The following is a 22,686-nucleotide window of genomic DNA, read 5'->3' on the forward strand; positions in this document are numbered from 1 at the left end:
TAGAATGTTAGGAAGACAAAGAAGAATGAAGGACTAACCACCTAAATGAAGGAAATATCACATGTAAATTCTTATAGGCTTGACAGTCTGTGTCATGTTTGCAGAATAGTAAGCAATCCTGAATGGTGAGATACATGTGTGAGAGTGGCAAGTAAGAAGGTTGGAAAAGTAAATGGAGGTTAAAAATCAAGAGTGCCAGCTTACTCAAGAGTTTGGATTTTAACCTGAGGGTCATGGGATGCTTATTTGTACACATTCAACTAAAAATCATTTATGATGTCTGTCTTCATATAGCTAATAAATTCCTGACTGTTAAAATTATCACTGAAAATAGTCATCTATATAAAGCATTTGCACTAGAGACTTACCGGAACTGTTTCATTCCCACCTCTGAGATCCTGAAGAGGACTCCTTGGGGGTTTCAAAATCTAGAAGAATTAGAATTATTCAATAAAATCTGGCATATCCATTAATAATCAGTTCAAGTTATATCATAAGGAGAAAGGTAGATATGTTAAAATTTCTGTGAAAGCCTCTAAAACTCCTCAAATTCATACTGTGCAGTGCTATACTCTGTGGCTGGTTTAAACACTCGGTATCTACTCCCTTCTCTCTGCCCACCCACCTCAATTATTTTGCCTACCTTCATCTCATGTGGTCTGGGTAAGCCCCACCCCAACCCTAGGGTACAACATGTAGCCTTGGTCTATAACAATGTGCACATGATATTCTCTCATCATTAGTGAGTGGTTCAGGAATGAGGACTTGACCTATAACGAGATAATTGAGCCAATATGATTTGATCCTGAGTCTTGTTTTTGTTTTATCTTGAGGAAACAGACACTTTTTCATTTAGGACCTGAAACTGGAAGTTGGGAGAGCTATATGTAGTAATCATTGGGAGAGAGCCTGTCTGACATTGGAGATTATACAGAGGAAGCAATCAGTAGAAAAGTGAGAAAAAAATCCTAGTATTGGTGATATTATTGGAACCCCTGTTAAGTTGTGCTAAAAGTCATCCTTCTGTTTGGATAAATATTGTGCTAAAATCAGTTTGAGTTGGATTTTTTGTGTCTTACTTCACTGTTTAAATACATTTTTTTTAACTTTAGTGCAGTATAATTTACATAGCATACGATTGATAAAATTACTAAGAAATTAATAAAATACAAACTTTAGTATATTTACAGAATTGTATAACCAATTAAATATTTCAGTCTTTTATCCAGAGAGCAAAGTGGAGCCAGATGGTGATGCTATAGTCAAAATTACTGTGGCATATAGTCATCATTCAAAAAAAAGGTAACAATTATTAACTTAAATGTTTCTTACTGAAGAATGTCTTCTTCTAAGAGGTCTTTCCATATTGTCACTGAAAAAGGAAAAAAAAATTTACAGACACGTTGATGAAAGACTGAATTTTCAAAAGCCATCATCACAGCATCCTTAAATCAGCCATCACTTTCAATTAACACATGGCATCACTTTCACTTAGCAAAATTTATATGACATTAAGTTCAGTATTTAGAAAGTCAGTGTTTTAAAATACTTATGTGTACTACAAGAATATCTCTTGAAATAACCATGAGTACAACATTATGTACCATATGTACAGAGGTACAATTAAAATTTTTTTTAATGTTTATTTTTGAGAGACAGAGAGAGCACGGACAGGGGAGGGGCAGTGAGGGAAGACACAATCCGAAGCAGGCTCGAAGCTCTGAGTTGTTAGCATAGAGCCCAATGTGGGGCTCAAACCCACGAACCGTGAGATCACGACCTGAGCTGAATTCAGACACTTAACCGACTGAGCCACCCAGGTGCCCCCCAGAGGTACAATTATAAGATAAATGGGTCATAAACCAAGAGACTCTAGCTCTGGTTTTACTACTGTGTGATTTTTAGAGCGGTTTTGAAAATTAAAATGCCTATGGAGGTCAAACAGATAATTTAGTAAATGCAAGAAAAACAGGCAGTGTTGAGATGATAACGGAGAGCTCCTGTTTAGTCTAATGGTCACAGTCATGACTCTGATCAGGTTAGTGGTTGCCACAAGAATATAAGCCCAGTGTTGCTACACTCAATTTTTCAAGAGAAAATTTTAGCAACTAATCCTAAAATGTAAAAACATTGTTTAAGGGAAAAAAAAAAAAGAAGTGTGTAGGCTATAAACACGCCACCAATTTGTGATGCCAATTTTAGACCAATCACTTCATTTCCTTGGGCCTTAATTTTCCCATCCTTAAATTGAAGGGATGGGAGGTGGTCTCTAAAGTCCCTCTTAATTTTGACCCTAGATATATAAACACAAAGATAAGGCAAAGAGAGCTATGACTTTGTAACATTTACTTCTTTTCCTTGGAGCAAAATGGAAAAAGATTTCAGAAGTTATCAGTTGTTCTTACTAATAGGAAAAGTATCTTTCTCTGACAGAATTTAACATTTTTAGTTACACTGCATGAACTTACTTTTCTTCATTAGCTTCTGAAGACATCCCATCCATTTTTTGAAGAATATCTTTTTCTGAAACAAATATACAACATTAGAAAAGGTGAGAAAGAAAGAAAAGAAATTAAAAACTATGACGAGATTAATAGCAAAGTTGTGACTTCAGAATTACTCTCTGGGGGAAGACCAAAAAAAGGGAAGCAAAAGCTATACAATGAGGCTATAGAACAAGAGAAATGTTGAGTTTAAACTACCCCTTTATAATTAATACTCCTGGATACTTCTCATATTCAAGATAAAATCAGTGACTAACTTTGATTGGGATGAGATGGGTATTAATATTTCAAATAAAAATTCACCTTAGTTATAAGAATTTGTGGATTATATAATAATTCAATCCCCAAATGAAATCAATTAGGTATCAAAATACATAATATACATATTTATGTTATGAAAATTCAACTGTGAGTACTTAGCAAAAAATCTTTAAGACATGAAAATAACATTTAAAAAGTGTAGCTCAGGGGAGCCTGGGTGGCTCATTTGGTTGAGCACTGACTTCGGCTAAGGCCATGATCTAATGGTTCATGAGTTTGAGCCCTGCATGGGGGCCACTGCTGTCAGTGCAGAGCCCGCTTCAGATCCTCTGTCCCCTTCTCTCTCTGCCCCTCCCCCATTTGCACATTCTCTCTCTAAAATATAAATAGCAAAAAATAAAATAAAATAAAAAGTGTAGCTGATTATGCTTATAATTCCACTCAATGAATATTTCTATTTCCAAATGTGAAATAAGAGACATAAGCTGAAGTTTCCTCAACTGGTCTTAGTTCCTATCTACACATAACTATACTAAATGCATTAACTTTATTTTATTTTATTATTATTATTATTATTATTATTTATTTTAGAGAGAGTGTGTGTGCATGCACAGGAGAGGGGCAGAGGGAGGGAGGGAGGGAGAAGGAGAGGGAGAGGGAGAGGGAGAGGGAGAGGGAGAGGGAGAGGGAGAGAGAGAGAGAGAGAGAGAGAGAGAGAGAGAGAATCCTAACCACGCTCCACACTCAGCACGGAGAGACAACAAGGGGCTGTATCCCATGACCCCAGGATCATGACCTGAGCCAGGATCATGACCTGAGCCGAAACCATGAGTAGGACGCTCAACCAACAGAGCCAGTCAGGCACCCTATGCATTAACTTTAGAACTTCACCTCTGTGTAAGAAAAAATTCTACTGCAGACTTCAGAGAACAGAATAGAACATATTTTACCCAACAGTATTAGCATTTCTACCACATCATTACCATATACATAAACTATTCCATCAAAGTTCTTATTTTAGAAGTAAAACAAAAGAAAACGCCAAAAAAACCCAGATACTTAAAAGATATTTTACATGCTTTCATCATATATAACAAAAGCCAAGTTAAGGGACAATAGTTCATAATGAATCTGAACTTCAAACTGAAACAAAAATCTGCTTCTTTTTTAATATCAATTTATTCAATTAGCTGTCAATATAGCAAGATGATGGGCATCTATTAGAATTTGATTTCAGACCCTCTCCTTTCATCCTCCATAACTTTCTCAGTTTGTTTATCCATTCTTCTGGTTTCACTTACTCCTGCTCACATATAATACCCATACCTACTTACAATATTTTTAGAAGTTGATTTTTCAAGATAATTTTTTAAAAATAGCAGCCCCCTGCACTTCACTATTCTCCTTAAAAGCAACCACTTTTACCATTTTAGGGTAATTATTTTGTATTTAATGAAAGCTCTTACTTGCAAACATCTCCATCTCACATACACACCCACCCCCACACCAAATAAATACAGTACCAGAAAGGAAATATCACATGCCAATTTCAGCACCATAAATATAAAAATCCTAAATAGATAGCACAAAGAAGCCAACAATTTGTAAAGAGAATAATACATCTAAGTCATATTGGTTTTATTCCAGTAATGCAAAACTTGCTCAACATTAGAAAATCAACTTTACAATTTGCCATACCAACAGATCAAATGGAAAAATCATAAGATCATCTAAGATGAAAAAAGTTTGACTTTAACATCCTTTCATGTTTAAAAAAAGAAGAGCCTAACAAACTAGGAAGAGAGGATAAATTCCTTAATCTAACAAGCCATATCTATTTAAAAAACCAACAGCATACATCAACTTAATGGTGAAACTGAACATTTCCCTCTGGGATTAAACAAGTAGGACACCTATTTCCAATTCTGTTATTCACAAAATCTTAGTAGTTCTATTTCCAATATATATCCCACATGCATTATATATATCCAAATACATTCACTTCTATCTTTGGTGCCCCCAACATAGTTCAAGCTACAATTACCTCTCATGTAAACTATTGCAAAATGCACCTAATGGTCTCCCTACTTTCATTCTGATCCCCCATAGTCCCTTATTTACATAGACAGTTATCTTCTTTTTTTAAGCTTTATTTATCTTGAGAGAGATAGAGGCTGTGTGAAGGGGGGAGGGGAGAGGAGGTGGAGGGGGGGTGGGGAGAGAGGGAGAGGGAGAGAGAGAGAGAGAGAGAGAGAGAGAGAGAGAGAGAGAGAATGAATGAATATCCCAAGCAGGCTCCATGCTGTCAGTGCAGCAGTGCACAGCCCAACCTAGGGCTTGTTCCCATGTACCGTGAGATCATGACCTGAGCCGAAACCAAGAGATAGTGGCTTAACCAACTGAGCCACCCAAGTACCCTGACAGTTATCTTCTTACATAAGTTACATCTAAGAGACTCACCTACTTAAAACCCTTCAATGGCTTCCCATAGTACTGAGAATAAACTCTTCACCAGGATTTACAAAGCTCTACAAGATCTGGTCTCCACCTTCCTCTCAGATTTCACACTTCACCTGTTGCTACTGTCTTCCTCACTATGCTAGCCACATTGGCATTTCCATTCCTGCACACACAAAGCTCTTTCCTGAGCCACTGAATTTATATTTGTTATTCTCTTTTGGCAAAAAAAGCCACGAAAAGCACCCTTTGTAGCATTGTGTATGTCTCTTTTGTAGCATTACCACAACTACAATTTAAAAGTCTGTTACATAAAGTAATTATTCCTGTTACTTCCCCAAACTACCTATGACCCATTAATAAACCCTATGAGAATAAGGCTGGTGTCTCTTACCCTCACTATTATATTCTGAGAAACTAGCACGTGCTTTGTACATAATAGGAGCTCAATAAATATTTGAATGAGTAATTAAGAAACAATTCTTTTAAGTTACCTCTACCATCACTGACTTCCATAGTTTTTCTCCTTTTGAGAATATTTTTAAATTCAGTGACACATTCAAAATTCACAGAGGGGTGCCTGGGTGACTCAGTCGGTTAAGTGTTGGCCTTTGGCTCTGGTCATCATCTTATGGGTTCGTGAATTCAAGTCCCACATGGGGCTCTGTGCTGACAGCTCAGAGCCTGGAGCCTGCTTCGAATTCTGGGTCTCCCTCTCTCTCTACCCCTCCCCAACTCACACTGTCTCTCTATCAAGAATAAATATAAACATTTTTCAAAATGTTTAAATAAAAAAACCAAAATTCACAGTTAAAAATATTAAATACTATAAAATCAAGATCACCTAAACATCTTCACTGTTTGAAACAGTCCTATCTAACCTGCAGACCTACTGGTCTGCAGCACTTAATTAAATGAGATTCGAAGCTTATTTAGGTCCTCCTTTAAAAAAAAATTGTTATATAACTGTAAGTTCCACTTTCAACAGAAATAGGTACCCCAGATCATGTTAAGCTTCATTTATAAAATGCTGTTATGGTTGAACTCTTTATTGCTCTCACATTAACTAATTACTGATTGGTTGTAAAAGTGTGCACCTGGCACCCAAGGGTGCTACAGCATACTCACAGAAGTGTCCTAGGATTTTAAATTTTTGAGAGAAACAGCAATTCTTGACATCTGTCGGGCACCATGAATACTACTTGTTCAAAACAGTACCCATTTGTATTACATTAGTTTTGATAACATATTATTGCCAAGTCAGATTTTTGGCAGTTACTATGATATGAAGCACATATTTTTTATCAACGTGGTACAGGAGATGAGGGTGGCAGTGTCCAGTATGATTCCAAGATTTGAGAAGTTGTGTAGTGTTCAACAAGCAAACATATCCAATTAGTAAATAATTGAGATTACTTAAGAAGAAAATATATTATCTTTTCCTTCAATTTATGCATATTATTTTTTTTTTCAAATGGCTACTAAGCAGTTAGGACATAAATTTATTACAACTTAATTTTTTAAGTTGTTTGGACCTAATGACTTAATAAATGGAACTATTATGTGTTTTTTGTTTTTTTGTGTGTGTTTGTTGTTGTTGTTTTTTGACCTTCGGGCACCTTGAGCCAGAAAAGTTTGGTAATTACTAGTCTAAATAATCCAGAGGTGTGCAAACTACAGCTACTGGGCCAAAGGAGCCCTTATATGAGTGTTTTTTCTTACATTTTCAATGGGTTGTAGAAGACAAAAGAAAAAGAACACAAAACAAAAAACAAAGAACATGCAACAGAGACCATGCTGGTGACCAGGTGACCACCTAGATTGCAAAACGTGAAATATTTTCTATCTGGCTCTTTGCCTACTCCTGCATTTACACTACCAATACCTAGAGCTAAGGTATTCCATGGTGTCCACTAATATAGGCTCTAGACTTGTGCTGTCCAATACAATAGGTATTTAAATTTCTATAAAATAGAAAATTCGGCCGTCACTCACAGTGGCCACATTTCAGGCATTCAGTTGTCATTTGTGACTAATGGTAACCATGTTGGGCAGCACAAATCTAAAACCTTACCATTATCACTGAAAGCTTTATTGGACAGCATTATCAATATCTAGAGCATCTTCTATGCTCTTATTTAGCATCAAACACGTCATTGATACTACCATTCCAAACATTGTATGTGTCATCTTGTATACATTTCCAGCCATTCATTCACGCAGTTAAAAAGAATTATACTGCTTTGAACCCACCCTTTAATTAGCAAAATTTTAGGCTGACTCAACTCTGCAAAGCATCCTTCTCTACAAGTTCCACCTCACATGCCCCTTTCTCCACAAAGCCTCCTTTAGTCTCCAGTGCCTAAAGCATCCAATAAGCTTTCCCCTTTCCGTGCCCCCATACCACCTTACAATTTCCTATCATCCTTTACATTGTCTTGTATTCTAAATATTTGTGTATATTAATCATTTCCCTTTCTGGACTGTGTGTAAACTCCTCCAGATTAGGGACTCTGCATCATTCGCTCCCGGCCCTAGCACAAGACAAGGAACCCAATAAATATCTGAGGAATTCGAGTGATCCAATTCAACTGAAGTGAAAAGCTCTGCTCTGGTTTTCTCTGTCGTATCTCTACAACTTTATCTCTAAAAATCCAATTGGCAATACTGTTTTGAGAAAATTTTTTCTTAAACTCGATTACTGAGATAAGCAGCAAGAAAACGGGGGTTTAACTCCGAGCTACAAACGACACAGGGAGATTTGCCAAAACTCGTCTGCGGCGTACTGATACTGGCTTTATTAATGTTCTTGTTACCGCATGAAACCGAATGTCTGCTCAGTGCTGCTAGCACACGGATCAGACACTGCAAATAAACTACGACCAGTCGAGCACTTAAAACCACTCATCGCTGTCACTTCATTTATACCTACGAAAAGACAGAGTGGGAAATACAAACCGCCGGGAGTCGCAGGGAGCGAGGAAGAGTCCGGGAGCGCTGACAGAAGAGATGGCAAGGCGGGGCGCCGCGGACCCGCAATCCTAGCAGGCCCGACGGGCCCAGGTGTGGAGGGAGAAGTGCTATGGAGGAGAAAGGCGCACAAAGTGCAAGCCCGGGTGAGCAAAGGACCCCCAAGCAGGCAGAAACTTCTACTCCCGGCCCAGCGCTTTCGGAGGCCGCCAAGGAAGAGGGAGGGAGCGTCCCCACCTCCGACCGCCGGGCCTTCAGAGCGCCCAGAAAAAACCTAAAGCCTCCGTCACGGAACCCTGGAACGAAAGAATCATTCTCTTTACCCACCGCAGTCCAACTGCTTGACAAATGCTCCTCAGACTTTTTTGGGGTCCGCGCGCTCCTCAGAAAGAGCCCGCAGCCACCCACCAACTTCACCTCACAACGCCCCGACTGCCTCGGTGAGGTATTCAAATCTAACCGCCTAGCTATTGCACATGCGCAAAGCTGCTCTACGCGTCGGCTCCGCCCCTTAGGCTCCGGAACAACCCAGTACCCGACTCCTTTAAGCAAACTTCTTTCCCAGTCTGTGTATCAGTTTTACTTCTTTCAAGGTTATCTCGTTTTCAACCGAATTTTCCTTGGTCCCTCCCCATTGTAGATCCCTCACATTACGGGAGCAGCCATCTTCTTTTGATTACTTGCTATAACAATATCGGGTCTTTGTTTCCGTACAAAATGGCGGCTTCCATAACATTGCGTCATATCCCCCTAGTATTACTCCCTATAGCTACCAGGAAGCAGTAGGCTTCTGGGACGAGGTGGCCGAGTGGTTAAGGCGATGGACTGCTAATCCATTGTGCTCTGCACGCGTGGGTTCGAATCCCATCCTCGTCGGATGTAGTTTTTTTTTTTTGCCTCGGACTGACGTAAATTTATGCAAGTAAAAATAGTTGATAATTCCAGTTACGGATTTACTAGTCAATTTATTCTGGCGTCACCAACGTCAGGCTTGGCCAAAAGCTGTCTTTTGGAGCACTCTAACCTCACAGATAAAGAAGACAGGGAAAGAAACATTCCAGAACACATGTGTGCTTGATTTAGTTTCTTTTTATATGAAACAAGCAACAGTGCATAGAATTCTACCGTTATTGCCATCCCTATATATTCTAATGCTGATCTGCTCCGTCTTAATTAACCTAGCTTCTGAGTGAGGGAGTTTAATTGCTATAAACTCTTACCCCAAGGTTTTTAATACCTGTCCTTGCTATGAAATACCAGGTTTCACTGCAAAAGCCACTTGGAGGCACAGTGTTGAAGATTCTCTTCCAGCTCCCAGCAGGCTGCATGTGCTCAAGAAAAGTATACACTGGGAAACATTAAAAAGATGTTGACAACATATGGAACCTTGGCAGTATCTAGAAGCCAGAGAGTGAAGACCTGAAACACGGCTACCTTCCCAGAGAAGAAAGTGTTAAACTCTCTCTCAGATTTAAGCTGAGAGGGAGGCACAGGGGAGAGAAAAAGAATAGAGGGGTTCTCCTCTTCAAAGGTCATCAGGCAGATTTATTCAACTCATATTTAGCCTTTGTTTATCCTCTATTTATTATCTACAGGAGCCACAATGAATTACATCACTTTAACTCATCATAACCCTATGATCATGATAGACATTTTTATTACTCCTTTTTACAGATGAGTACACTGAAAGATAAGTTTGTCGGAGGCTATACAGCTTCTGTAACTGTGTAACAAAGGGCAGTGTAACCCAAGTCTGTCGAACTCCGGTGGGTCTTAATCAGCATCCAATACCATGACAGAGATTAGTATTTAGTGCTCATTAATCCCTTGCAGAAATGATTTACATGTTCTCTCTCTCACAAGGCTGAGCACGCTGCATAGTGCCACAGAATCTGGCACATGGCTGGTGCTTCCGAAAGATTTGCAGCACTGAGAGTGGAAGGCAGAAGCCCCTGCTCTGCTGGCACCACTGGTTCCTCCGTCCTTAAATCCAAATCCCTTGGGAATGTTGATGCCTCCCTCAGTTGAGGGCTTTGGCTCACCCCAGCAACTGTCTTCAGTCTTGCTCTTTCAATCCATTCACCACCCTGCTGTTAAGAAAGGTTTTCGGTCTGATTTCCACACACTCATAAAGTGTCTATGGATAGAATTCAATTGGTTATTTGGTTGGAGGAAAAAAATACATCTTTATTTTCACTAATCTATCATTGAAAGCACTGCCTTCAGTAAAGGTAAGCAACAAACTACAGTAATATTAACGTTGCCTGTGATTTTGTTACCAAGAGAAATCACAGATGTTTTAATAAATTTTTATATCCCCTTACATGCTCATAACTATTTCAAAATAATAGTTATTACACTTGCCAATACATCTTGTAATGTTACACATTCCTGAAGGTACATACATTATTATATTATTGTAACACAGATTTTAAAAATATTTTGATAATTGTATTCCAACAGAACTGTTGCCTTTGAATTCCAACAAACTTAATTTTATGCATTTAAAAACAATATTCTGAGAAGGGACCCAACGACTTCAGCAGACTGCCAAAGGGGTCTATGTCACAAAAACGGGTAAGAATCTCTGAGGAGACTTTTCTAAAGCACCGTGAAGATACTGACCTCAACCTGAACTAGGCCTTTCTCTCTCTACACAGATGCTGTTCCCACTCCTCTCCCTGGAACATGTTCCTACTCCCCTGTACCTCCTTCCAATTCACCCCTGCCTGGCTGGCTCCTGCTCCTCCTTCAGATCTCAGCTTAGACATCATCCACATCAACCAGCCTCCCCCTTGCCCTGCAACCTGCAGCTCCTTCTTGGATTCCCTGCAACTGGACCCTGTGCTCTCTCTCTTGCTGTCGGGCCTTTGCACTCCTACTAGTTGCTACTGTAACTCCCTGGGTTTCCCCCAGGACTTGCCAGACACTTTTTAAATTGCCCATTAGGACTGCAACCTCTCTAAAGATTGGCAAGCCTGCATCATTTCTCTGAGTTCTGCCTGCTTCTGGCAGTGACCAGTGCCTATGGAAAACTGATAGTCTATTCATGAGTCCAGTCTGTACAAATAAAAAGCAAGCGGATTGCTTTCCCAAAGGAAAATCTTCAGCTGTAGAAATCCTGATAATACAAGGCACTGAAAGTGTCTGGAGAAAAAAAAAATGTGAGTGGAGGCTCACTTTTCCAGTCTTCAGTTCTTTACCTGTTTTCATGCTTAGTTCATTGTGGTTTCTTTCATATGAAATTGCAGGGATCCTCGCCATGACAATCCCAGTTTTTGCATTTTCTATAATCTCTTGACCTGTAAGAACTGTGCCTATTTTAACTTTCTCTAAGAGAATCAAAAGAATCAAAAACGTCCCAGATTATTTAAAGGGCCACGATGGGCGCTGAGAAGGGCGGGGAGGGGGGCGGGTGGACCTTGGGTTAGCAACGGAAAAATAAATATGTAGTACATCAGTAAAAGAGTTAGAGGCGCCATCTACTGGCGAAACTGCAACCGCAAGACTTGGACAAGGGACTTCTGCAGGAATGCCTCCTACCTTTGGAAAGATCCCCCCATCACTCCCAGAAATTTGTCAATACACCACAGGTCAGGGAGACCATTCTCTATCAACACCGGGGTTCTTCTTCACAAGGCTTATCCTGAACTATTGCAGGACTCCTCAACCGCTGGAAGAACACAAGAGAAAAAAAAATCATTGCACAGTCAAAAGCACTGCCAAGATATTTCAGCTCTTTTACTTTTCAGTGCCAGGGAGTGGGTCTTCATTCTCCAAATCCAGTTTCAGGAAAACCCACTCTCTTCAAGAATGAGGTGCTCTGGGAAGAACTGTCCGGTGTTTAGTTGGTGACAGGACAGAGCTTTGAAGGAAGAACTGAAACCAAATGAAAAAAAAAGGTTTTTTTTGGTGTGCCTCCACTTTATTAACTCTTGCAATGAAAACACAGACCTTGAGCTTCAGGGCTCACAAAGATTGGTTTGGAGAGCCAGGCAATGACAGAAGTGAGTTTAGTCTGTTCCTCACCATTAGGAAGTATGGTCTCACTGGAGAACCAGTTATAGGAAAACAGTCATGACAAGGCCTGAAGAAGTTCGAGAGTGAATCTAGGTATTCTCTGTGCCTGCAACACCAACCAGAAACATTTTTCTTTGCTCAAATAATTCCCTGAGCTGCATGCTATTATGTGAAAACATCCCTCTTGCTATAACAGCTTCTGGGAATGTCTCCTGAGTTGAAAACTAAATAATGTTTTCATATGGAAGATTAATAGAGCAAAAACTGAAAGTTTTTAGTAACCTGATGATAAAACTCAGTTTATAGTAACCTTGCTTAGGAAGGACAACATGAATAAATGCCAATAGACTAGGGGAACAACACTTGCTCTATCCCCTTGCTTTGTGTCTTCTGCGGAGGTAGCTATGGATAATTAGCAAACAACAACCAGTTACACCTTTCCTTCCCATCACATTGAAGAGGAACAATGCTCCAGATTTCTAAAAAATTTCTTAATGTTTATTTATTTTTGAGAGAGAAAGGGAGAGAGGGAGAGTGTGCATGTGTGAGCCGCGGAGGGATGGAGAGAGGGAAGCAGACGGAGGACAGAGGATCCAAAGTGGGTTCTGTGCTGACAACAGAGAGCCCAACCTGGGGCTCAACCTCAGGAACCATGAGATCTCAAACTCAGGAACCATGAGATCATGACCTGAGCCAAAGGTGGAAGCCTAATTGACTGGGCTACCCAGGCACCTCCAGATTTCTAAATTTCTACATTTCCATACGAAATCTTCCAGAAAGTAGTAAAATTGGATCAAATCCAACTCTAAAAGTGCAAGTTAATGGACGAAAGCAAGACCTGGGAATGTGACCAATGACTCCATGGAGTTAGCAACAGGAGCAATCATTGTTTTTTTAATTGTGATACTATAGGGCAGTAAGTTACTTTTTGTTTTTTTGTTAAGATTTTTAAAAGTTTATTTATTTATTTTGAGAGAGAGAGAAAAAGAAAGAGAGAGAAATCCAAGCAGGCTCCTCACTGTCAGTGCAGAGATCATGATCTGAGCCAAAATCAAGAGTCAGATGCTTAACCAACTTAATCACCCAGGCACATGCCCCTGGGGCATTAAGTTTTTTGTTTCTCTTTGGGTCATTGATTTTGAGCATTTTTTTCCCTTTGGCTTTTTCAAAGATTCTGATTTTCTTTTCTTTTTAAAATTTTTTTAATTAATTAATTAATTTATTTATTTATTGACAGAGAGAGAAAGGGACAGAGTATGAGTAAGAGAGGGTCACAGAGAAAGAGAGGGAGACACAGAATCTGAATGAAGCAGGCTCCAGGCTCTGAACTATCAGCACAGAGCCGGGTGCGGGGCTCAAACTCACAAACTGTGAGATCGGACCTGAGCCAAAGTTGGACGCTTAACCGACTGAGCCACCCAGTCGCCCCAAAGATTCTGATTTTCTTGAAATTCTTTTTTTGTTTTTTTTTTCAGTAGGCTTCAGGCCCAGCGCAGAGCCTGATGTGGGGCTTGAACTCACGACTCTGAGATTAAGACCTAAGCTGAAACCAACAGTCAGACTATCAACCAACTAAGACACCAAGGCGCCCTGATTTTCTTGAAATTCTTATCTAAATGTTTTGATTTATCTTTATCAGTTCCTTTAGTAAATATTTAGAAGTGTTACTGATGGACAAATGAAGGCTGCACTTGTTCTGAATTATGACAGCATACTGAGTGATTAAAATGGACTATTAAGAGAGACAAAGTCATCTCAATTATCAACTTTCTGTTGATAACTAATATAGCTATGGATTTAGAATTCTGATTTTTAAATTCTTGAATGGCAGAGAAACTACATATGAATGTGAAAAAAGAAGCTTTTTGGGGCACCTGGATGGCTCAGTTAAGCAACCGACTTTGGCTCAGGTTATGATCTCCCGGTCCATGAGTTCGAGCCCCGCATTGGGCTCTGTGCTGACAGCTCAGAGCCTGGAGCCTGTTTCAGATTCTGTGTTTCCCTCTCTCTGACCCTCCCCCATTCATGCTCTGTCTCTCTTTGTCTCAAAAATAAATAAAGTTTAAAAAAAAAAAAAGAACTTTTTTTCTAACTTTTAAAAAGTTGAGGGGTGCCTGGCTGGCTCAGTTGGTGGAGCATGAGACTCTTGATCTCAGGGCTGTGAGTTTTTGAGCCCCACAATGTATGTAGAGACTAGAAATAAAATCTTGGCACCTGGGTGGTTCAGTTGGTTAAGCATCTGACTTCGGCTCAGGTTATGATCTCACTGTTGGTGAATTTGAACCCTGCATTGGGTGAGCATGAGCCCTGCTTCAGGTGAGCCCTGCTTCTCTCTCTCCCTCTCTCTCTCTCTCTCTCTCTCTCTCCCTCTCTCTCCCTCTCTCTCTCTCTCTCCCTCTCTCTCTGTCTGCCCTTCACACACTTGTGCCCTGTCTCTCTCAATATGAATGAATGAATGAATGAATGAATAAGAAAATCTTTTTTAAAAAGTTGAAATGGATCCTTGACAATGGTTTCTGTGTACTTACTGAAAGGATCATTGCCAATAAAGTCTCCCTTCAATGACTGTCAGCAGTCATTTTTCGTGTAACCTAACAAGTAACAGAGGCAGCCGTTGTTTCAGCATCATGGGCTAAACAGAATTGTCTTGTAGTTATGGAGACTACAAGTCTGAAATGAAGGTGCCAACAGGGCTGTGAGGGTGAATCTGTTCCACAATATTTTCCTAGCTTCTGGTGGTTTGCTGGCAATTCTTGGCATTCCTTGGCTTGTAAAATTCTTAATCCTTACAATTTTGCCTTGATTTTGATTCTGGAAAACTTAGCACTTAGGATCAGATACAAAGCTATTCTCTTTAAATTCTCAACCTACCTTAACTTCAACATTTAGAATGTTAGAAAGTTTATAGGAAAAAAGAACCAGAAAAATTGTATCATTTATTATTTTCTTGAATTAGTGAAGTATTTTCAAGAATCTGTGTCTAAGATGCCATGATTTGAAGTGTTAGGAAATGCAAGGCACAGAGCTCTCTTTATGTCTGAAAGTATGCCAGATCTAGAACACAAAAGCCATAAACTGCTTTTAGATCCCTGTTCTTTTTTTTTTTTTTTAATTTTTTTTTCAACGCTTTTTGTTTATTTTTGGGACAGAGAGAGACAGAGCATGAACGGGGGAGGGGCAGAGAGAGAGGGAGACACAGAATCGGAAACAGGCTCCAGGCTCCGAGCCATCAGCCCAGAGCCCGAGCCATCAGCCCAGAGCCCGACGCGGGGCTCGAACTCACGGACCGTGAGATCGTGACCTGGCTGAAGTCGGCCGCTTAACCGACTGCGCCACCCAAGCGCCCCTAGATCCCTGTTCTTTTATGATAAAGAGCAGTGTTTGAATCTGCTAAGGCATATTAAAGTGGTCACTTTCACAAATTATTATATATTCCTTCTCATATTCTCTCAAATACCAGACATATAGAGTTTGCTTTCTACCCCTGGTGAAAGTGTCCGATGGCCTAGGCATGTGGGAGTGGTACCACCAGCTACACAGAGGTCAAATAGACCTTAGGAGTTAAGTGGTGGGGGACTAAAAGAGGAGGGTCACTATTTCAGAGATAACCAAAGGTTAAACAAAGAGACAAAAAGAAGTATTTTACTAACATTTTTTATATTTTTTATTTTGAAAGATATTATACAGTGACGCAATACATATATACGTAATATACTGTGTATTCAATTTAAAGGAACAATAATAAAACCAATGCCATGTTAACATGACCCAGCTTAAGAAGCAGAACATTAACAGCGCCTTTGAAGCTTCCTGTGTGCCCCTCCCTGCTGGAATCCTCCCACCAGAGATAACTACTAAATTTGGTGTTAATCATGCTCTTGCTTTTCTTAAGCAAATATACATGTATATATCCCTAAAAATTTGTCTTACTTGTTTTTGAATTTTATATAAATGGAATCATATTATATTCATTTATCTGTGACTTCTTCCATTCAACATTATTTTATCCATATAGTTCATTCACTTTCACTGTTCCTAAATATACAATTGTCTGAATATACAATTAGATATCCATTCTCTTATGGATAGGTATTTTGGTTGTCTCCAGTTTTTTGCTATTACAAGAATGCTGCTGTGAATAATCCCACACATGTCTCCTGTGGTACGTGTGCAAATGTTTCTCTGGTTACATAAGTAGAAGTGGAATCATTAATTATGTGCATGTTCAACTTTACTAGGCAATTCTTAACAGTTTGGTGTGGTTAATAGCTGATAAAAATGTTGCAGTTTTGTAAATTTGGACAAGCTTCAAATGAAAGGAAGAGAGTACCCAGAGGATTGGGAGGGGAAGAAAACAATAATCATAAGCATAGAGAATATTGTTTACTATGTACAAAGCAAGCGTTCTTTTTAATTTTTAATTTTTAAACATCCAAGTTAGTTAGCATACAGTGCAATAATGATTTCAGGAGTAGAATCCAGTGATTCATCCCCTACATGTAACACCGAGGGCTCATCCCAACATGGGTCTTCCTTAATGCCACTAACCCATTTAGCCCATCCCCCCTCCCACAATCCCTCCAGCAACCCTCAGTTTGTTCTCTGTATTTGAGTCTCTTATGTTTTGTTCTCCTCCTTGTTTTATCTTATTTTTGCTTCCCTTCCCTTATGTTCATCTGTTTTGTACCTTAAATTCCACGAGTGAAGTCATACGATATTTGTCTTTCTCTGACTAATTTCACTTAGTGTAATACCCTCTAGTTCCATCCACACAGTTGCAAATGGCAAGATTTCACTCTTTTTGATTGCTGAGTAACACTCCATTGAATATTTATACCACATCTTCTTTACCCATTCATCTGTCAATGGGTATTTGGGCTCTTTCCATACTTCGGCTATTGTCGATAGTGCTACTATAAACTACTGTCAATAGTGCATGTGCCCCTTTGAAACAGCACACCTGTATCCCTTGGATAAATACCTAGTAGTGCAATTGCTGGGTCGTAGGGTAGTTCTATTTTTAATATTTTGAGGAACCTCCATACTGTTTTCCAGATTGGCTGCACCAGTTTGCATTCCCACCAGAAGTGCAAAAGGGTTCCTCTTTCTTCACATTCTCACCTGAGTTGTTAATCTTAGCCATTCTGACTGGTGTGAGGTGGTATCATTGTGGTATCATTTGTATTTCCTTGATGATGAGTGATGTTGAGAATTTTTCATGTGTCTGTTAGCCATCTGGATGTCTTCTTTGGAAAAGTGTCTATTTGTGTTTTGCCCATTTCTTCACTGGATTATTTGTTTTCTTGGGTGTTGAGTTTGATAAGTTCTTTATAGATTTTGGATACTAACCCTTTATCTGATAATGTCATTTGCAAATATCTTCTCCCATTCTGTTGGTTGCCTTTTAGTTTTGCTGATTGTTTCCTTAGCCATGCAGAAGCTTTTTCTCTTGATGTGTTCATTTTTGCTTTTGTTTCCTTTGCCTCTGGAGACATGTTGAGTAAGAAGTTACTGCAGGCAAGGTCAAAGAGGTTTTTGCCTGCTTTCTTCTCTAGGATTTTGAGGACTTCCTGTCTTACATTTAGGTCTTTCATCCATTTTGAGTTTATTTTTGTGTATGGTGTAGAAAAGTGGTCCAGGTTCAATCTTCCATATGTTGCCATCCAGTTTTCCCAACACCATTTCCTGAAGAGACTGTCTTTATTCCATTGGATATTCTTTCCTGCTCTGTCAAAGATTAGTTGGCCATATGTTCGTGGGTCCATTTCTGGGTTCTCTATTCTGTTCCATTGTTCCAAAAAACTAGTCTGTTTTTGTGTCACTGTTTTTGTGTCTTGATGATTACAGCTTTGCAATACATCTTGAAGTCTGGAATTGTGATGCCTCCAGCTTTGATTTTCTTTTTCAGGATTGCTTTGGCTATTCAGGGTCTTTCCTGGTTCCATACAAATTTTAGGATTGTTTGTTCTAGCTCTGTGAAGAATGCTGGTGTTATTTTGATAGGGATGGCATTGAATACGTAGCTTGCTTTGGGTAGTATCAACATTTTAACAATATTTGTTCTTTCAATCCATGAGCATGGAATATTTTTCTATTTTTTTGTATCTTCTTCAATTTCTTTCATAAGCTTTCTATATTTTTCAGTGTAAGTGTTCTTTTTTTAATGTTTATTTTTGGGAGAGAGAGTGAGAGAGCACGCACAAGTGGGGGAGGGGCAGAAGAGGCTCTGAAGCGGGCTCTGCACTGACAGCAATGAACCCAATGTGGGGCTCAAATTCACCAACTGGGAGATCATGACCTGAGCCAAAGTCAGACCTTCAACAAACTGAGCCACCCAGGTGTCCCACAAAGCAAGTGTTCCAAGCAGAATGAGTGCTTTGGTGATGATATCTCTGACTGTAAACTTATCCATTTAAAACCTGGTCATATTCCTTAGGCTGCTCTGCTTTTGGTTTTCAATAATTCTATGTTCTACAAAATCCTCAGTCTTGGGTACCAGTGATCCAAAAGCCAAAGAGGCTATAAAATGAGCCCATTTTCTCTTTGGGAGAAAAGGCTGACCCAAGCAAATCTAGGTCATTCATTGAGAGATTCAGACATTCCAGGAAACCCTTGGTTCCAATCCACAGTTGGAACTAAAGCCAACCTTGAAAATGCAGCTGCCAGACCAGCTGTTTTAGTCACTGCATTCACCTGCTTCTGCCTCTCACACTGTTTACTGGAAGGAATGCAAACTGGTATAATCTTTTTTGGAGGCAGTTTGATATTACCTATCAATGAATATTTAAAGCTATCAACCTCATATTACACTAGAATACATTTTTAGTGTAATATGAGTACCAGAAACACTGGTACAACTACAAACAGATGTAAGGATGTTCACTACAGTTTATAATAATGAAAAATTGCAAACACCTAAAATTCCACCAATAGGGGATGGTTGAAATTATAGTGTAGTCACACAATGTGATGCAATGAAGCTATTAAAAAAGATGTTCCATGGGGCACCTGGGTGGCTCAGTCGGTTAAGTGGCCGACTTCGGCCCAGGTCATGATCTCGCGGTCCGTGAGTTTGAGCCCCGCGTCGGGCTCTGTGCTGACAGCTCAGAGCCTGGAGCCTGTTTCAGATTCTGTGTCTCCCTCTCTCTGACCCTCCCCCGTTCATGCTTTGTCTCTCTCTGTCTCAAAAATAAATAAACATTAAAAAAAAAAAAAAAGATGTTCCAGAAAAGCATGTTGCAGAACAATTTGTATGGCATGATCCTATTTTTATTAAAAAAAAATTACATAAACATTTATGCATCTATAAATAGAAAACAGGAAGAGACCACTTAATTATTAAGAGTGGTAACCTCGAGAGTAGGGGTGAAGAGAGGGAGGCTATACTAAGAGTTAAATTTCTAAAAAGGGTATTATGGGGTGCCTGTGTGGCTTATTCAGTTGAACTGTGGACTCCTGATTTCAGTTCAGGTCATGATCCCAGGGTCGTGGGATGGAGCCCTGCACTGGGCTCTGCACTGATCATGGAGCCTGCTTCAGATTCCCTCTCTCTCCCTCTGCCCCTCTCCCCAGTTCACACACTCTCTCTCTAAAGTAAAAAACATAAATGAAAAAATTTAAAAAATTAAAAGGAGGCACCTGGGTAGCTCGGTCGGTTAAGCATCCGACTTTGGCTTATGTCATGATCTCACGGTTCATGAGTTTGAGCCCTGCATGGGGCTCTCTGCTGTCAGGGCAGAGCCCGCTTTGGATCTTCTATCTTCCAGTGTCTCTGCCCCTCTGCAGCTCTCTCTCTCTCAAAAATAAATAAACTTTAAAAAATGTTAAAAAAATTAAAAGGATATATATTTTTTGATGCAAAAAGGTGATTTTATTAAAGCACGGGGACAGGAGCCATGGTCAGGAAGAGCTGCACCTAAAAGGATATCGTTTTACAAGGGGGAAAAACTATAGGAAAGATCAACTGGATTCAACCTGAGCTTCCTTAGGGCAATACCTTTTTCACAGGTTCTATATATTCTAGCACTTAGCCCAGCATTTGACTTGACAAAGAGACCAATTACTGCTATGTGCAAGATGGCAGAACACATGCGTGTGCATGGACACCTGTTTTTAAAAATCTTTTTTTTAATGTTTTATTTATTTTTGAGACAGAGAGAGACAGAGCATGAGCAGGGGAGGGGCAGAGGGAGAGGGAGACACAGAATCTGAAGCAGGCTCCAGGCTCTGAGCTGTCAGCAAAGAGCCCAATGCGGGGCTCGAACTCACACACTGCGAGATCATGACCTGAGCCGAAGTTGGACCCTCAACCGACTGAGCCACCCAGGCGCCCCAACCTCTGTTTTTAAAGCATCTGCAGTGGAACCGTTGTCGCCAGGAACTCTTATTTGCAATAAAGGCCTTTGAAGCAATGCTATTCAATAGAAACTTGTGTAATGATGGAAATGTTCTGTATCTGTGCTGTCTGATATGGTAGCCACTAGACCAAATGGCTTTAAAGCCCAGTATGTGGCTAGTGCAATGGAATAACTGCATATTAAATTTTATTTCATTTTAATTAATTTAAATTAAATAGCACATATGCCTAGGAGTAGACAATGAAGACTTGAAGGATCGGCTGAAATAAACAGGAAAATATACACATATACAAAATTTTGCATACCATTTCAAGAGATTCAGGGACCCTCTCAAGACCATCCATGTGTCCTGTCATCAAATATCTTTGAGGCTGACTAAAAGAATGAGAATAAGATAAACAGGACTAGAGAGGGAAAGAGTACAGAACTAAAGAGTTGAGATGGAAAATGCTACCATTCAGAACCCCAGAAGGCAAAAGACAAGATATGAAGATAGTTTCTGCCTCTTTCCTCCTCCCACCACAAAGAACATTTGCCTCACTGTTTAACTGTTTGTTTGTCTTCCCCACAGTGGACCGTACACTGCAGACTATATACTCCCTAAGAGCAGGGACAACATCTATCTTACTCATCATTATATACAGAAAGCCCAGTATAAACCTAGCACACAGTTAGCACTCAAATATCTGCTGAATGAATGAGTTTTCCCAGGCATCTGATTCTTGCCAGTCCTAGGAAACCAGAGGTCCTGAGTTAAGGAGGGTCTTAGTGATAAAACGAATTGGCTGGCTCATGAGAAATACAGGGTTTTCACAAAATTGAGCAGATACTCAGATCCATGAAAATCTTGTCTCACCCAGGCTGTCCCTGTCTGATCGTTTGGAGTTGTTGATATACAAGCCATGGAAAGACTTCAATAGTGACAGTGAACCACACATACACTGGGGCCAGAGAGCCAAAAGTCCCCAAAGCCCTTCTCCTTGGATGTCTCCTCTATTTCTCTCCCTCTGGAATTCGCCTGCCTTCTCTCAGATTGCCCCTCCACCTGTAATCTTTCTCTTATGTCTCTACTGGGCAAATCCTGACTCATTATTTGATGCTTTCTCTGAGAAACCTGTGCTGGCACTTCCAGGCAGAATTATACCACATCTCCACTGGTTCCCTTTGTATTTTGCACATCTCATCATGTGTGCTCTGCCAGGGCAGGGCTAGTTATTCATTTTTTATCCCAGCATTAAATAATGTTTGGCATATCACAGGTGGCCAACCAGTATGGATCACAAAAAGAATATAAACTTATTTGTTTTTCCCCATCACGCTGTGACTGCTTAGTGTGTGCTTATCAAAGTCTACAGATTAGTTAATGAGTCTGTCTCATTCACACTGAAGAAGACTAAAAACAAAAATTCAGGGGTACTCCAAAGAAATAGGAAATACACGACAGAGAAATAATAAAAGGAACAGAAAGCAGAAAACATGCACCTGAACAGAAGAGAAGTCAAAAGGCTGACCAGGTAGAAATCCAGGGCAAGAAATAAGCAGTAAGAACATCCTGAATATGGTAAAGGGACTTTAAGAAAAGCCCAGAGCTAACATCATAAATGGTGAAAGACTGAAAACTTTCCCCCTAAGCCACGGAGAAGACAAAAATGCCCACTTTCGCTCTGCTACTTCTATTCAACATTGTACTGGAATCACAATGAGATATCCAGAGCAATTAGACATAAAAAGAAATAAAAGGCATCCAATTGGAAAAGGAAGAAGTAAAATTATCTCTAGTCCCAGATGACATGAAAAAAATACCCCCCCCCCCCAATTAAGAATCCACACACAGGAGCACCTGGGTGGCTCTGTTGGTTAAATGTCCGACTTCGGCTCAGGTCATGATCTCGTGGCCCCTAAATTCAAGCCCTGTGTTGGGCTCTGTGCTGACAGCTCAGAGCCTGGAGCCTGCTTCAGATTCCGTCTCCTTCTCTCTCTGCCCCTCCCCTGCTCGTACTCTCTATTTCTCAAAAATAAATAAACATTAAAAAAAAGCGGGGGGTGGGCTGGGCACCTGGGTGGCTCAGTCAGTTAAGCTCTGACTTTGACTCTGGTCATGATCTCACAGTTCGTGG

General features: G+C 40.0%; 1 protein-coding gene and 1 non-coding gene across 2 annotated transcripts in view; one reads left to right on the top strand and one right to left on the bottom strand.

Annotated features, from left to right (window-relative positions):
* KNL1 (kinetochore scaffold 1) overlaps positions 1-8,837 on the bottom strand; it is a 67,441-nt gene extending 58,604 nt beyond the window's left edge. Inside the window, exons 1-4 of the mRNA XM_047863731.1 lie at positions 8,520-8,837; positions 2,469-2,523; positions 1,333-1,372; positions 369-428 (exon numbers count right to left, since the gene is read on the bottom strand). Coding sequence (XP_047719687.1) covers positions 369-428; positions 1,333-1,372; positions 2,469-2,503 — 135 coding nt within the window. The 5' untranslated portion in view covers positions 2,504-2,523; positions 8,520-8,837. The remainder of the gene's footprint in view (positions 1-368; positions 429-1,332; positions 1,373-2,468; positions 2,524-8,519) is intronic.
* Positions 8,838-8,986: 149 nt separating this feature from the next.
* TRNAS-GCU (transfer RNA serine (anticodon GCU)) lies at positions 8,987-9,068 on the top strand. Its single transcript has one exon. It is a non-coding gene; the product is annotated as a tRNA-Ser (tRNA).
* Positions 9,069-22,686: the final 13,618 nt, after the last annotated feature.

Source organism: Prionailurus viverrinus, chromosome B3 (genome assembly GCF_022837055.1).
Source record: "Prionailurus viverrinus isolate Anna chromosome B3, UM_Priviv_1.0, whole genome shotgun sequence".
NCBI lineage: Eukaryota > Metazoa > Chordata > Mammalia > Carnivora > Felidae > Prionailurus > Prionailurus viverrinus.